Here is a 14,910-nt window from a genome sequence, read left to right on the forward strand (position 1 = left end):
CATGACAAGCAAAGGAGAATCAGCCTTTAACTGTTAATGTCTCCAAATTTATTTTTTTAAAGATTCATATATTCATGATAGAGAGGCAGAGACACAGGAGGAGGAGGGAGAAGCAGTCTCCATGCCTGGAGCCCGACGCGGAACTCGATCCCGGGACTCCAGGATCGCGCCCTGGGCCAAAGGCAGGCACAAAGCTGCTGAGCCACCCAGGGATCCCTTCCAAATTTATTTAAAGTTGCTTCCTGCATTTCTCTAATAGCTTAATACTGGACATTAGCTCTAAGGTAATCTCTCAAAATGGCCTTGCTGGCTTCTTTGCTTTACCTAAGTTTTCAGAAACACTTTCAGCTAAGGATTTTTTTCACCCAAGTATCAACTCTATAAGACTACAAACTGAAGAAATTTTAAATGAAAAACAGTCCCATCCTACGTCCCACTTGGTTCCTATGGCATTTTCCCAAAGAAAATAATTCCTAACAATTTCTGGTTGTGCTAACTTATCCTGAAAGTTATATTTGTTCAAGTCAAATTTACACTTGGTCTTTGTTGTTGGGTGTCTTCCGGTTATCATGCTGGTCTTGGTTTCCCAGGTGTTTTGTGTGTCTGCCTTGTGCTACCAATTTTCCCGTGGTCTTGTTCATCAGATCCACAGAGGTAAATGCAAGTGTTTTCCCTTGCTTCAGAATATGTGCTGTTATCACTAGGTCTTCTCCTATTTTTGCAGGGGACATGTACCTTGAAGGGAAACAAATATAGTTAATAGCAAATAATTTTTCACTTTTTGAATTTATAAACATTTCTAACAATTTTTTAAGAGGGCTAGTTGTATCTCTTAACAGCCTTCTTATGTGTTCCTTATTTTCCTCAAAGTAGTTTAAGAATAGTTACCAGTAAGTTTTCTGTCCCATCACATTTGAATGGCTGGTCCTGACCAAGTTCATCTTCCCCTTTCCATATCCAGACAAGTTTCTTTTTTTTTTTTTTTAAGTTTCTTTTCCTATAAATGTGGGAAGTTGTGTTCCCTACCCACCTTTAAGTTTTCCATTTCCTATTTATTCAGGGTTGGTGAAAAATTTTCTCCAGCTTTTATCTGATCTGCTGAAATCCTGGGTGAAGTATTGCCTGGCGTCTAACTCAGCAGGTTCCCCCTTCCCTGTGGTCCAGAAGGAAGCAGATGATCCTCCTTATTTTTTTTTTTTTAAGATTTATTTATTCATGAGAGAGACAGAGAGAGAGAGGCAGAGACACAGAGGAAGAAGCAGGCTTCATGCAGGGAGCCCGATGTGGGACTCGATCCCGGATCTCAGGATCGCGACCTGAGCCGAAGGCAGGCGCCCCAACTGCAGAGCCACCCAGGGGTCCAGATCCTCCTGACCTATTGCCAGAGATCAACAGTAGCCTAAAGCTGCACCCCCCACCTATGACACTCCCCTCACTTCATGTGGGGACTGTATCTCGGCCTCACTAGAAGGGTGCATACGGTTCAATACGGTGATTTCAGAGACCACATTCATGCAGCATTACAGTAGCTGATGCTTGTTCTGTTTTATTATCATTGTTTATCTTACAGTGCCTCGTTGCAACTTGATCATAGGTATGTGTGTATAGGGAAAACATACTGGGTCCAGTACTATCTGTGGTTTCAAGCATCCACTGGAGGTCTTGGAATGTAGCCCTGTGGCTAAGAGAGGACTACTGTATCTTGTCATATTGGTATTTAGAATTTATGTAACTGGCATGTGAGTAAATTCTGCACTTAAAGATGATTTAATGTAAGAACAATAAGGAATTGCAAGGAGGCCCTTAGAATCCAGGTGATGAGTTGTATGTATTTTTAAAGAGATCTCTCCCTACCTGTCTTACTCCTAAATTGTCACTCATTTATTTTTTAAGTATCTGTAGTAAATCTTTGAGACAGTGTTTTTCTGTTCAAGTGAGTCAGGTTTTGAAGCTCGGGCAGTTCTTGATTGTGACCTCTACCTTTGACCACACATACATGGAAACTATGTCTGACTTAACAAAATATTCTTTAGGCTTGTGAGAGCAGCGGTAGTATCTCAGAAGATGACGAGAAACAGTGCTCATTTTGAGGATCTCTGCTCTTAAGAGAGGTTCCTGAGGCCAAGGGGGTTGTCGGCTAGCCTCACCCCTTATCATGTGGAGTAAGGTAAGGACTGCAGAACATGCTCACCACAGCAAGCAGAACCTCTGAGATCTTAATTTCAAGAGCACTTCTGTCTTGTCCTGTGATTTGCTTATTGCACCCTCAATTTGTTCCCACAGTAAAGAAGGGCTGAATTTGTGGGCAGCCTGGGTGGCTCAGCAGTTTAGCGCTGCCTTCGGCAGCAGATCCTGGAGACCTGGGATTAAGTCCCACATCGGGCTCCTTGCTTGAAGCCTGCTTCTCCCTCTGCCTGTGTCTCTGCCTCTCTGTCTCTCATGAATAAATAAATCTTTTAAAAAAAAAAAAAAGGCTGAATTTTCTTCAGGCACTCTAAATTTAGATCTTAAAAAAAGAAAATTGACATTATTTCCATTGCCCTCATGGTCCATAGCATTGGCTTTCCCACCCTAATCCCTGCCTGTCCTCTGCCCCCACTCCAAAAAAATCATTGTTCTGTTGTGTAGATGGAAAAACTAGTTGTCTTGAAACTAAATCCCTGGGCCCTGCACTCTATTGATAAGGGATGGCAGGGGTACTTGTTAATGCTGGAAGTGAATTTTTTACACTTGAAAACATATGAGCCCTGCAGGCATTTTCACAATGGTGAGTGACAGCCTGCCATCTGTGGCACTGCTTCCTGATCATGGAGTTTATGTGTATAGAGCATGTTTGCAGTTGCAAAGAGAGAGACAGGACTGCAAACCCGGACATTTGTTTTCACCTTGTTACAAGGCAATGGCAATACATACTTTATGAAGGTTTATCCACTTTTCTTTTAATTTTACTCAGGCTTTTTTATGTCCACTCAATACGACCCTCATAAATGATTTGTACAAGTAGTACTCGTAAGGATTGGGAAACAGGTATAGGCTGTAGGTTTGTGACGATTTCCCCCCCATGAGTATATGTAACAGAAGCTGAATGTTTGCAGTTTTGAATGTTTAGGTCCTAACCCCTGCACTCCTGATACACACTACACTTGGAAATTAGTTCCTCTAGTTCCACATTCGAAGGCTATGGGAACCTTCAGGGCACATCTAGAGCTACACTACAGGACACCTCCAGTTTTATTTATGTCATGAATGTATTAGTCCTAGTTGTTTGAAATGAGTTTTCTCACTAAAAAAAGTTATTTGAAAAAAAAAAGTTATTTGTAGTACAGTTTGGGTACATACGTTATGTTCATATCCACACTGACTCCGGGTACTCCCCTTTCTGTGCACAGCAGAGCCAACGTTGATATGTTGTCCACTAGGGTGGCTGTCAAACCACCATGGAGAGTGCCGTATTTATTGGCATGGCTGCTTTCTACTTTCATTTCACAAATCACTTTCCCAGGGGCAGCAGAGACAAGAGTCACCTAAGTATAAAAAAAAAAAAGAATTTTGAACATTTTTTGCTATTAGCAAAGCCCAAAAAGCCCATCAAGAACAATCACTGGGTTAAACGGGGTCACACCACAGGTGCCTGGCTGGCTCAGTTGGTAGAGCATGCAACTCTTGATCTGGGGGTTGTGAGTTCAAGCCCCACGTTGGGTGTAGAGATTGCTTAAAAATAAAATCTTAAACTAAGTGATCCTAAAAGAGTTGATGAGAAATGCAAGTAAGTTACCAATGTCTCTATGATAGAAATTAACCCATAGGTAAACTGTTCTTAAAGAAAAAGGAATATTTAGGGAAAGACAGTTTTTGTTAAATCTCCACTCTGCAGAAATATTCTGAGCTTTTCAGCTTTGTGTGTGACAAGATGACATCTCTTAATGTCTCCACAGAAATTCTGGACCAACAAAGCTAGCTGGCCCCTGTGATCTGTTAACTCATGATAGCTTTAATTTGGACATTCCCTAATTTTTGTAGAGGACAATTTTTCTAGTGACTTTGGATCCCTGGGTGGCTCAGCGGTTTAGTGCCTGCCTTTGGCCCAAGATGTGATCCTGGGGTCCTGGGATCAAGTCCCGTATCGGGCTCCTTGCATGAAGCCTGCTTCTCTTTCTGCCTGTGTCTCTGCCTCTCTCTCTATGTGTCTCCCATGAATAAATAAATGAAATCTTAAAAAAAAAAAAAAAACAGACTGGAAGAAATTCAGTAATTCAATGAGTTACTAGAATCAACAATCAACCATAAACCCATTAATATAAAAAGTTTAACAACGGAATCCAGCAAAGTTTAACTGCTGGCTTTTAGGTATAATAGTATCATAATGAAAAAGAATTATGTGAATGATAAAATATGGAACAACAAATTAAAAATTTTATATCAAAATCTTTAAAAAGCAAGCTTTTGGAAAAAATAACAGAAATAAGTTTCTTATATCCTAGTTAAATTATTAGGAAAAACATCATAGCATAGTATATAGAAGTTGGAGCTGAGCTGTGGCTGGAATGTGCTAGATTTAGCATTATGATTTTCACCATGGCCAAAGGCATTCAGATTGAATACAGATCGGTATTGGGTGTGTCTGTTGTATTTCAGGGTGAGGGGTGTTTTAAGCCTTAAGTCGTTAGATTCTAAATAATTGCTACCTTAGCATTTTCCTTTGCTAGTCACTGCACTAAACATTAACATATATTACACCAATAAGTAGGGGACAATTTCCATTTTGTAAATTAAATTCACAGTGGTTTGTTGTTGGGATCATCTATGGTGTGACAGAACTGAGATTTAGATCTAGGTCTATCTTCAATTTCCTTCAACACTAACTATGAAGTCCAGATATACACTAACTATGAAGTCCGGACATACAGTGACCTTTAAGGGCTCCCACCAGGAAGACACTTTGGGAATTTCACAAACCATAACTTTAGTGGTTTTGCTGCTGTTTATGCTGAGGATAAACAGAGCCACACAATATAAAGTATCCCAAACAATATCATGTCATGTTTTTGCCTCACAGGTGCATCAGTGGCAAGTAAGTGTTAGAACAGCATCAAGTCTATTCATACAATAAATGATCTGACCACAAGATGTCCTCATAAACTAATATGTATATCAAGTAGGATCAAGGTGTGCACGACCTGAATCCAAGCATTTAGAGGAGTTTAGCAAGCCCTGGGAATATAAGGATGAAAGAAATCAAATCCCTGCTGGTAAGGGTGCACAACCTAAAGGTATCAATGAGAACACATGGGAGGGAATTCCTAGGGACAGAATAAACACCGGTTGCTAAGAGGATACCTAAATAATAAAAGTATGTTTTCAGAGAAAAGACATTAGGAAAGGCTTCCTGGGGAATAATTGAGTCCTGACAGACCAGAAGAACGAAATAAGTGAAAATGGGGAAAGAAGCTGGCAGGTCAGGGAAGAGAAGCTAACAAAGGAATGTCCTAGCCAACTAGCCAACCCCTAATAGGTAATCTTGTTGAGGAAGAGACCAATGGAGAGCTAACCTTTCTTTGATGAAGGGGTTATGAGAATACTGTAAAAACAAAACAAAACAAAAAACCCTCAAAATCTCAGTTAAGATATGGGTTGTAGGGGACACACTTGTTTATTGGGTTATTAACTATGGCCAACTTTGTGTTAGGGACCACACTCAGCAACTCTGCATGGTTTCCATCCTCACACATCTTTGAAGTAGATACTTTCATCTTCCTTTGATTCAGACATCTCAAGTTTAACCACTGTGTAAAATCACGTCCCTTCATATCTTAACTGGCCTGCTGCGAATAACTCAGTCCTGGTTCATTTGGTGTCTGGTGGGAGGATGGCTAGAAAGCCTTGTATGATGCGATGGGGTCAGGAATCTATCTGCAGGGCCCCCAACAATACAGAGGATTAACTGCCCAAATACATTCTATTCCCAGGATCACAGGGGTTGGGCAGCAGGTTGGCAAGAACCTTTATGGCTCAGCTGTCTGACAAATGGGCTCCTTAGGTATATGCATGCACACACAATCTGTCCCTTTTCTATATGGCCTGAGTGTCCTGTCCCTTCCCTATTCCTCATGCATTCACATGAGTTTATGTGACTCATGCTGCCATGGCACCCTCCTCAGTTACCCAAACCCCTAGGTTCAAATTCCATCATAGCTAACACACTTGAGGGGACAGTCTCCCCTTTCCTCCCTTAGCTTTTTAATAAAGACAGAGAGAAGGGATGCCTAATAATAGCAGTGAAGGAGATGGTCCCCAGTAGGAGCCCTGTCCAGACCTCAGGACTCTCTGTAGGCCTTGCTTGATGTTTCTAGTCACTCTGGTCCTTGAGAGACCTCTGTCACTGTGACTGCTGCTGATCACCATACTGAGCCTGCTCACAGATTAAGAAGTGTGTATCTCTGGTTCAGTAAAGATGTCTGTGATTGGCTTAAAGGCATGAGGCCCGAGGCAGAAGAAAATCTGGGTACATGAAAATGTGAGTGCACCAAGACAGGAGACCAAGTATGAAAGACCACGTATACACACAAAAGCACAGAGAACAGATGGCGTCTGTGAATGAGAATTTTAGGTCCGAGAAGAGTTTGTTTTCAAGCACTTTGCCCTGATGACAGCCACTGCTGATTTCCAAGGTGACCCAGGGCAGATACCAGAAGGAAGTGTCTGTAGACTGTGATGTCCAGGGACTGTAGAAGGGCGTGTGCCACAGGATTGCTGTGGTGCATGCTCCACGGCGGTCCAGCACTAGTTGTGTAGCGTGTGTCTTAGCAGTTTAACACGCACATACCTTTAGATCAGTGGTGAAGAGCCTGGCTCTAGGCCCAGACTCAGGCCAGATCCTTAACTGAGTTTTCCCCGTCTGTTCTGTAAAGCGAACATGACAGCACAGCCCGCATAGGGTTTTGTAAAGGTTAAGATAACCTTAAAATTGAGCAGTTAGAATGAGGCCTGGCAGGTCACAGGTGATCAAAACACATTAGCTCTCATCCTTACTAAGGTTGTGATTCAAATACAGTCATCAAAATGCAAGTTGCTTTATATAGTTTCACATGGATCTTTCTTAGAATTGCCCGATTAGAATGGTCTCTGTTACTAAATTTTTTTTTTAAAGATTTTCTTTATTTATTCATGAGAGACGCACAGAGAGAGGCAGAGACATAGGCAGAGGGAGAAAAGCAGGCTCCATGTGGGGAACCCAGTGCGGGACTCAATCCTGGACCCTGAAATCACGACCTGAGCCAAAGGCAGGCGCTCAACCAATGAGCCACCCAGGCATCCCTCTGGTACTAAATTCAATCACTGCATGACCTGATTAGTAAAGTCAGTGGATACTTTTCAGCTCTTTCTCAGTGACATCTAAACCTTTTTGTGACCCTCCCCTAACTGCCATGTCCACCTTCTGGGTTTCCTTCTTCTCTGCTGGCTCTTATTCTGCAATGCCCACTGGAGTCTTAGGGCCAACTAATCCTTCAGCCTCACAAGGCTACCCAAGGCCAGCCCAGGTTTCAGCTTCACTCAGCAGGCTAGAGCACAGGTTCTCTAACACAAGGCACTCTATATACAAGTGCTCAAGATGTAGGTGGTATCAAGCGGGGAGAAAAAGCAAAAAGTCTAGTGAGTGATGCAAGCCATGAGCAATCACAGAGAGCTGGGTAGATGGTCTTCAGGGGGCACGGCCTCCCCAACACAGTCTTCTCTCCTCTCTCCCTATCCATCAGCAAATCCTACCCCTCCATCTTCAGACATGGCCAGAATCCAATCCTGTCCCTAGCCCCCATCCACTACTCATCACTCTTCCACTCTGGCCCAAGCTATCTCTTCCCTCCAGTTGCTACAGTGGCCTGCCAAGTCCCCTTCCTGCTCCCGCCCTTGCCTGCCTCATGTCTGCTCTCTCATTAACGATAGGAGTGCCCCTTTAAAACTACACGTAAAATCCTGTCACTGTTCCGTTCAAACCCCTTGAAGTAAAAACCGAAGTCCTTACAGTAACCTACGAAGCTGTACGTGAGACCTCATCTCCAATTTGTCCGCTTAGAATTCCTCTGGAAATACTGCAAACACAGTGTTTTAAAGTCGCAGAGCCTTTACACTGGCTGTTCCCCTGGCCCAGAACACTCTTTCCCTTTGAGCATCAGTGACTTGCTCTCAGGTCTTAACTGAACCGGGGCGGGGGGGGGGGGGGGCGGCTTCAGAGGAATATACATTTTAGAGGAAAAATCTTTACACTCTCCCAATACTCTATCCCTGGTCTCTGCTTTATATTCTTTTGCACCACTCAGCACCATCTGGCATACTCCATGTATCTGCTTTACCTACTCTGGCTAGTGTTTGATTTTTCACACATAATATACAAGTCCCATCAGTGGAAGGATCTTCTGTGAGTTTTCTGCTGACTTGAGTAGTGCCTGGCACATAGTAGGTGCTCAAATGTTTGTTGAATGAGTGAATACATTCGAATCTGAAGGTCAGCAATTCTGTACCAAAATGTTCAACCATTAGTGGCACCAGCAACTGACTGACCAAGCTCTAGGGAGCATCTTTGGTGTGAGAGCCATTCTACTGGACACCTTGCATCAGGCACTGACATATGCTCATCAAGCATCTACTACAGTCCTGCTCCCAAAGAGTGCTCTCCGTGTGGCACAGGAAGTAGGTAACAGATACTTTCAGTACTATAGAGCAAGTCCAATAATAAAAGTTAGTTGAGGTATACAACTGGGTCAGAGCAAGACAGCTGGGGATGCCAGCGACAGCTCTTGAAGAACAGAAGTGGCTGAAGATCCAAAAATAAGACATTGCCCTCGTCCTCAAGGAGGTAAGAAGCCAGCAGAGGTTATAAGAGAAGGCTAGAAGTAATAGACATTAGCAGATGAGCACCATAGGAGGCAAGACAAAGCCCAAGGGAAGAGCTTAGTGGAACTGAATGAAATAGCCCCTAAAGATTTAACCAGCGATGCCTGGGTGGCTCAGTGGTTGAGCATCTGCCTTCGGCTCAGGGCTTGATCCTGGAGACCCGGGATCAAGCCCCACATCAGGCTCCCTGCATGGAGTCTGCTTCTCCCTCTGCCTATGTCTCTGCCTCTCTCTCTCTGTCTCTTATGAATAAATAAAATCTTAAAAAAAACATTTAACTGGCTGAAGGAACATTCTGCTCTTATTCACTGGAGTGTTGGTAACTGTGAATATGTGCTATGAAGAATGTAAGCAATCACTTTTTTCTCAGTGGCTGGTAAATGGCAGATTTTACTGAATCACTCTGAGACCTATAAAGGTATATACTATGAAGGCTTCTACTGTATTAATCACCTTAGTAAGTCTGTACAGTTCTGACTGGAAAAGAGGGGTTAATGGAGGACCATCCTCATCCCACATACACTGAGAACTGAGACAACATCTATTCACAACTCCAGAACTCCTCTCCAGGGGGCAAAACACAAACTTGTGTAGAATTTTTGCAGGTGATCTAAGTTTGCAATCTAGTACCTGAATATGGAGTCTTTCGTAAGATGGGATGGTGCCCTGCAGGAATGCAAATATGATGGGCCAAAGCCCAGCAAACAGCTCGGTTGTCATATGACCATGCCACAAATCTAACAGTAACAAAGTTTTAAGTAATCTCTGTTCACTGAGAACAGCATTCCAAAAATTCCTGCAACTCCTAGGGTGGTTGAGTAAAAATTATACTGCCTTTTATTATTATTCTGTGAATTTTTAAAATACATACACTTAATTTCTACCACTGCTCTCAGATAACTTTCTGAGATCTTCAGAGACTGGAGGGCTAGAATAAAAGGGCTACTTACACAAGTGGTGAAACATGTCAGCAGCATGCTATTACCAAGGATGCACAGAGCACTGAAACTTGGGCATCTTCCGTGGCAGAAGAAATGTAAATTCATTTCCCTTGAATTGGCCCTCCATTCACCACTAACATTAATTTTCCAAAATTTTTATAGTTGATGTGAATTGATGCCAAATCCTTTTCCCCTATAGTATCAGCAACGTTTGACTGGAGTCCATAATTTCGCTAATTGTATCTTAACTCCTTAAATCTTATCTCTGAGCCATCTAAACTGCCACGTTCCTTCTCTTCATTAGATGTTTCATTACAACAATCACTCATTTTATATGAATTATCAGTGTAGGGATGCATTTTCCTACCTACTACTCCTTCAGGGCTGTTTATCACTCAATATCATTCCCTAGGCTTATTCAAACATGTACACACATGTAGGGGTTTTCCCTTTTAATAAAACTACAGAAATGGATCACATTATACATGTTACTCTGCAACTTTTGTTTTTTTCTTCCTGGTACATCACTGCCATGCCTCTAGCCTAAATCACAGAAATGTCTTCTAACTGGTTTGTGGTAATGCCTAGTCTTGAATATATTAGCTTTATTAAACTCTTGCTTTATATGTATGTTCTTTCCATATATTTTTTGTTTACCATTACAAAGGTATTTGTATAAAATAGATCACCAAAATTAGATAGCTGGGTAAAAGGGTATGTACATTTTTAACAAATCTGCCGTATTACTTTTCAAAAGCAATGCATGAGTACCTTATTCCCTAATTCCTCATCAATAATATATTAGTTAGTACTCTGAATTACTTTTTTTTACAATGTAATAGGCAAAATAATATGGTATCTCATGTTTTAAATTTGCTTTAGCCAGATTAGAAGTGCTACCGAACATCCTTTCATGCTTATTGGCTGACTACATTTCTTTTTTTTTTTTTGTTAACAGCCTGTTTATATACCTTGGTACTTATGAAACTGTTTTTACAGCTGTTCTTACCATATCTGATTTAAACACCAACTCATAGGGATGCGTGGGTGGCTCCGAGGTTGAGTGTCTGCCTTGATCCCGGTGCAGGGGATGAGTCCCATACTGGGTTCCCTGGGAGGAGCCTGCTTCTCTCTTTGCCTGTGTCTCTGCCTTTCTCATGAATAAATAAAATCCTTAAAAACAAACAAACCAACAAAGTAGGGGATCCCTGGGTGGCTCAGCAGTTTGGCACCTCCCTGATCCTGGGGACCCAGGGTCAGGTCCCGCAACGGGCTCCCTGCATGGAGCCTGCTTCTCCCTTTGCCTCTCTCTCTCTCTCTCTCTCTCTCTGTCTTCCATGAATGAATCGGTAAAATCTTAAAAAACAAAACAAGAACAAAACCACCTACTCATTAAGAAAATCTTTTCCAGATAATTGTATTTTGGCCTTTACTATATCTTTTGCCTATAGAGTTCATGTTAGTAAAGTCAGCAGAGTGCATGACAAATAGTAAATGCTATGAAAAATTTAAATACAAAAATTTCTAATTTTATAAAGTCATACACACCATTTAGTGACATGATCCTATGATAGCAAGCCATTGTTTTAGATGTCACTCCTTTACATGGAGCTACAAGTGATTTCTTTTAGTCGTTCCCCTGTGGTTATTTTGCATTTCTGATACCACAAATAATGCTAAAGCCACAATTTTTGTATCGAATTATTCGAACAAAGGTTGCTTTATTACTTTCTTGTGCATTTCTTACACCTAGATGATTTTTTTTTTTATTATTTATTTATGATAGGCACACAGTGAGAGAGAGAGGCAGAGACACAGGCAGAGGGAGAAGCAGGCTCCATGCACCGGGAGCCCGATGTGGGATTCGATCCCGGGTCTCCAGGATTGCGCCCTGGGCCAAAGGCAGGCGCCAAACCGCTGCGCCACCCAGGGATCCCCACCTAGATGATTTTAATGGCCAATAACGAGTTTGAGAATATTTGTTGGTATGTCACACTGGTAAATTTTCTAAATGATATCACTGCCCTTTTGTGATCAATTCAAAGTCTCAAGGCTTCTCTAGTAAGGTATAAGATCTGTTCTTACCTTTCTAACCATTTCTGTAGTCTTTGAGGTTCACTCCTAAACCTTCCTATTTCTCTGTGTTCTTCCTCTTTCGATACTTATTTACTTACACATCTTCATCTTGTTTTCATAAGGATGACTCTGCAGTTTTACCTTGCTTCTGAACTCCACTCCCTTATTTCTGTGTTGGATTCCACATAGTATTTCCAGACCCTAGCACAGTGCCTGTCACTTGAGACTCCCAAGATATGTTTCTCCACATGTGTTACTGGTAGGGTACTAAGAGCCAGTGGCAAATAACTTAACCATGATAAAGTGAGACATGTTGACTTATACCAGAACTAGCCAAAGTTTTAATATATAAAAAGGGTAGAACATCTCCACTTAGAAGACTCTTCTTCCTTAGGGAACATCCGATAACACTGATGTGCTCCCTGGGTCCTGATTTTCTCCTCTCCTGTATGATAAACTCCTAGAAGGCAGGGGACTGTGGCTGGTTATTTCTTCATTATTTCACAGTACTTGGGTTTGTTGACTGATTTTAAGGTCATCTTAAAGTAAGAGCAGGACATTTCAGTTGAGTGTTAGTTCTTCTGTGTCAGTGTTTTATAAAAGATTGGTTTCTCAGTGTTTATAAAGACCCACAAAACCGGAGGCAAACCAGAGGCTTTTTTTTTTTTTTTTAAAGAAACTTGAAACATGGCCAGTAGGAACTAAGATGTGCTGGATTTCAAAGATGGAAGTCCTCAAAACATAATACTCTCTTGTATTGATTACAAACTAAAATAATATTTTGAATATAATGAGTGGCTTAAAATATATTAGTAAAATTAATTTTACTTTTTTGCCTTTTTTATAATTTTATGTCATAAAATTATACATGCAGCTTGCATTTGTAGCTTGCACTGTATCTCTATTGGACAGTACTGGGTGTAGAATCACGGGTAGCACTATTCAACCTTACTCAGACTTCTGAGAAACTCTATACATCAAGTTTAACAGGTGGGCAGCCTGGGTGGCCCAGGGGTTTAGCACCGCCTTTGACCCAGGGTGTGATCCTGGAGACCTGGGATTGAGCCCCAGGTCAGGCTCTGGAGCCTGCTTATCCCTCTGCCTCTGTCTCTCTCTGTGCGCCTCTCATGAATAAAATAAATAAAATCTTAAAAAAAAAAAAAAGTTTAACAGGCATATCTTCTTGGAAACCAAGTTATTACCAATGCCAACTCAGGCATACGTGAAGTTTTTGACTTACAGTGTATCTGTTCAAGGTATGGGATTTTCGGGGCCCCTGGGTGGTGCAGTTGGTTAAGTGCGCAGTTGATAAAGTGTCTGCTTTTGTGATCTCAGAGTCCTGGGATCAAGCGCTGAATCCAGCTCCCTGCTCAGTGGGGGGAGTCTGCTTCTCCCTCTCCCTGTGCCCTCCTACCTGCTCGTGCTCTCTGACTAATAAATAAATAAAATCTTCAAAAAGAAAAAAAAAAAAAGAGTATGAGACTTTGGGGATGCCTGGGTGGCTCAGCGGTTTAGCACCACCAGTCTTTAGCACAGGGCATGATCCCACAGTCCCGGGATCAAATCCCACATTGGGCTCCCTGCATGGAGCCTGCTTCTCCCTCTGTCTGGGTGTTTTTCTGCCTCTCTCATGAATGAATAAATAAAATCTTAAAAAAAAAAAAAAAGTATGAGATTTTTAATCAGACCACTCAAAGGCAAATCCAACCCATGGCAAGATTATCATGAGAGAACACACACTCGAAATTTGGTCGTTGAAAGTTTAACAGTGAAAATGGCTATAGATGTTTTTAGGGAATGCAAATTTCCCCTTAGTCCAATACTTCCTTTGTTGCATAATCTCTCTTAAAAAGTTACTGTTAAAAAGTAGCGTATCTGGATTTTAGTGTTTGCTACGTGAAAACATTAAATATATTTGTCTAAGTGTTATTTCCTATGTTTTTCACAAAAGCCCTGGGTATGATTAGGGGAGCTGCTTACATGTTGAAAATACAGGCCACATGTCGTTTTCAGGAGGAAGACTGGCCCGATGCCCTACATTCTTCCTACAAATGACTGCACTTGGTCTGTTTAAAGTTCACTTTTAGGGACACCTGGGTGGTCAGTGGTTGGGCGTCTGCCTTTGGTCGTGACCCGGGAGTCCGGGGATGGAATTCCACATCGGGCTCCCCGCAGGGGGCCCGCTTCTCCCTCTGCCTGTGTCTCTCATGAATAAATACAATCTCACAAAAAAATTCTCTCCCTCTCCCTCCTACGGGCGTTCTCTTTCTTAAGGAAAAAGGAATTATTTCGACCCACACAATCATTCCATTTTCAGGACGGCGCTGAAAACCACACAAGATACTCCTCACTTCTTACAGACCAGGTGTCGTGCTGGATGACGCTGCCCCCCTGCAGGCTGAGAAGCGCTCGGAGCACACCCCACTCGGCACCTGGCTCGGCTGAGCTCCGAAGCCTGGGCAGGTGAAGGGCACTTCCGACTTGCCGCATTTCCAGTTTGCGCTGGGTTCGTCCGGACGGAGCCCAACCTTCCGTCCGGGAAGACCCGAGCCTGCTCATGGACATCCGGGTGAAATCCACCCGCGGCTGACCTGACCCACGCCGGCTCTGCGGACAGCAGTCATCATCACTCTTCCCGACGCACTCTCCCGGGGCCGGTCCCGCAGAACCCTCTACAAGCCCGGGCTTCCGTCCAGCCGCAATACCTTTTCCAGAACTCGATCGAAACCGGGAGCAGAAGTCAGCGACTTCGTCAACTCCAGCACGTTCTGCATCAGGCGGCTCATCAAGGCGGCGGCGGCGGCGGCGGCGTCCACGCAGGAGGAGACCTTGGGCGAGCCGGAGGCCCCGAAGCGCGCGACGGAGCAAGGACAAGTGGGCGGAGCTGACGCGTGCCCTCCGCCCGCGGCGCGTCCGGGCTGCTCTTACGCGCCAGCCCCGCCCCGTTGTGACCCCGCGCGCACGCGCGGCGCCCCCCGCCCCGCCCCGCCCCCGGCCGGCTCTC

At 43.1% G+C, this 14,910-nt stretch overlaps 1 protein-coding gene across 4 annotated transcripts; it reads right to left on the reverse strand.

Annotated features, from left to right (window-relative positions):
* Window positions 1–25: 25 nt before the first annotated feature.
* On the reverse strand, window positions 26–14,815 carry ACOT13 (acyl-CoA thioesterase 13). Of its 4 annotated transcripts, none has more exons than XM_055323324.1 (4): window positions 14,612–14,815; window positions 10,840–11,003; window positions 3,340–3,524; window positions 26–735 (listed from the first exon to the last, which is right to left on the reverse strand). In XM_055323324.1, exons 2-4 carry the CDS (start codon window positions 10,987–10,989, stop codon window positions 531–533), a joined length of 540 nt encoding a protein of 179 aa, XP_055179299.1. In that variant the 5' UTR covers window positions 10,990–11,003; window positions 14,612–14,815; the 3' UTR covers window positions 26–530. The 4 variants fall into 4 exon arrangements, with proteins under 4 accessions (XP_055179299.1, XP_055179300.1, XP_055179302.1 ...); XM_055323325.1 differs by lacking the exon at window positions 14,612–14,815 and adding an exon at window positions 14,498–14,599; XM_055323327.1 differs by lacking the exon at window positions 14,612–14,815 and adding an exon at window positions 14,269–14,457.
* Between the last annotated feature and the right edge of the window lie 95 nt (window positions 14,816–14,910).

This window comes from Nyctereutes procyonoides, unplaced genomic scaffold (genome assembly GCF_905146905.1).
Source record: "Nyctereutes procyonoides isolate TBG_1078 unplaced genomic scaffold, NYPRO_anot_genome, whole genome shotgun sequence".
Lineage (NCBI taxonomy): Eukaryota > Metazoa > Chordata > Mammalia > Carnivora > Canidae > Nyctereutes > Nyctereutes procyonoides.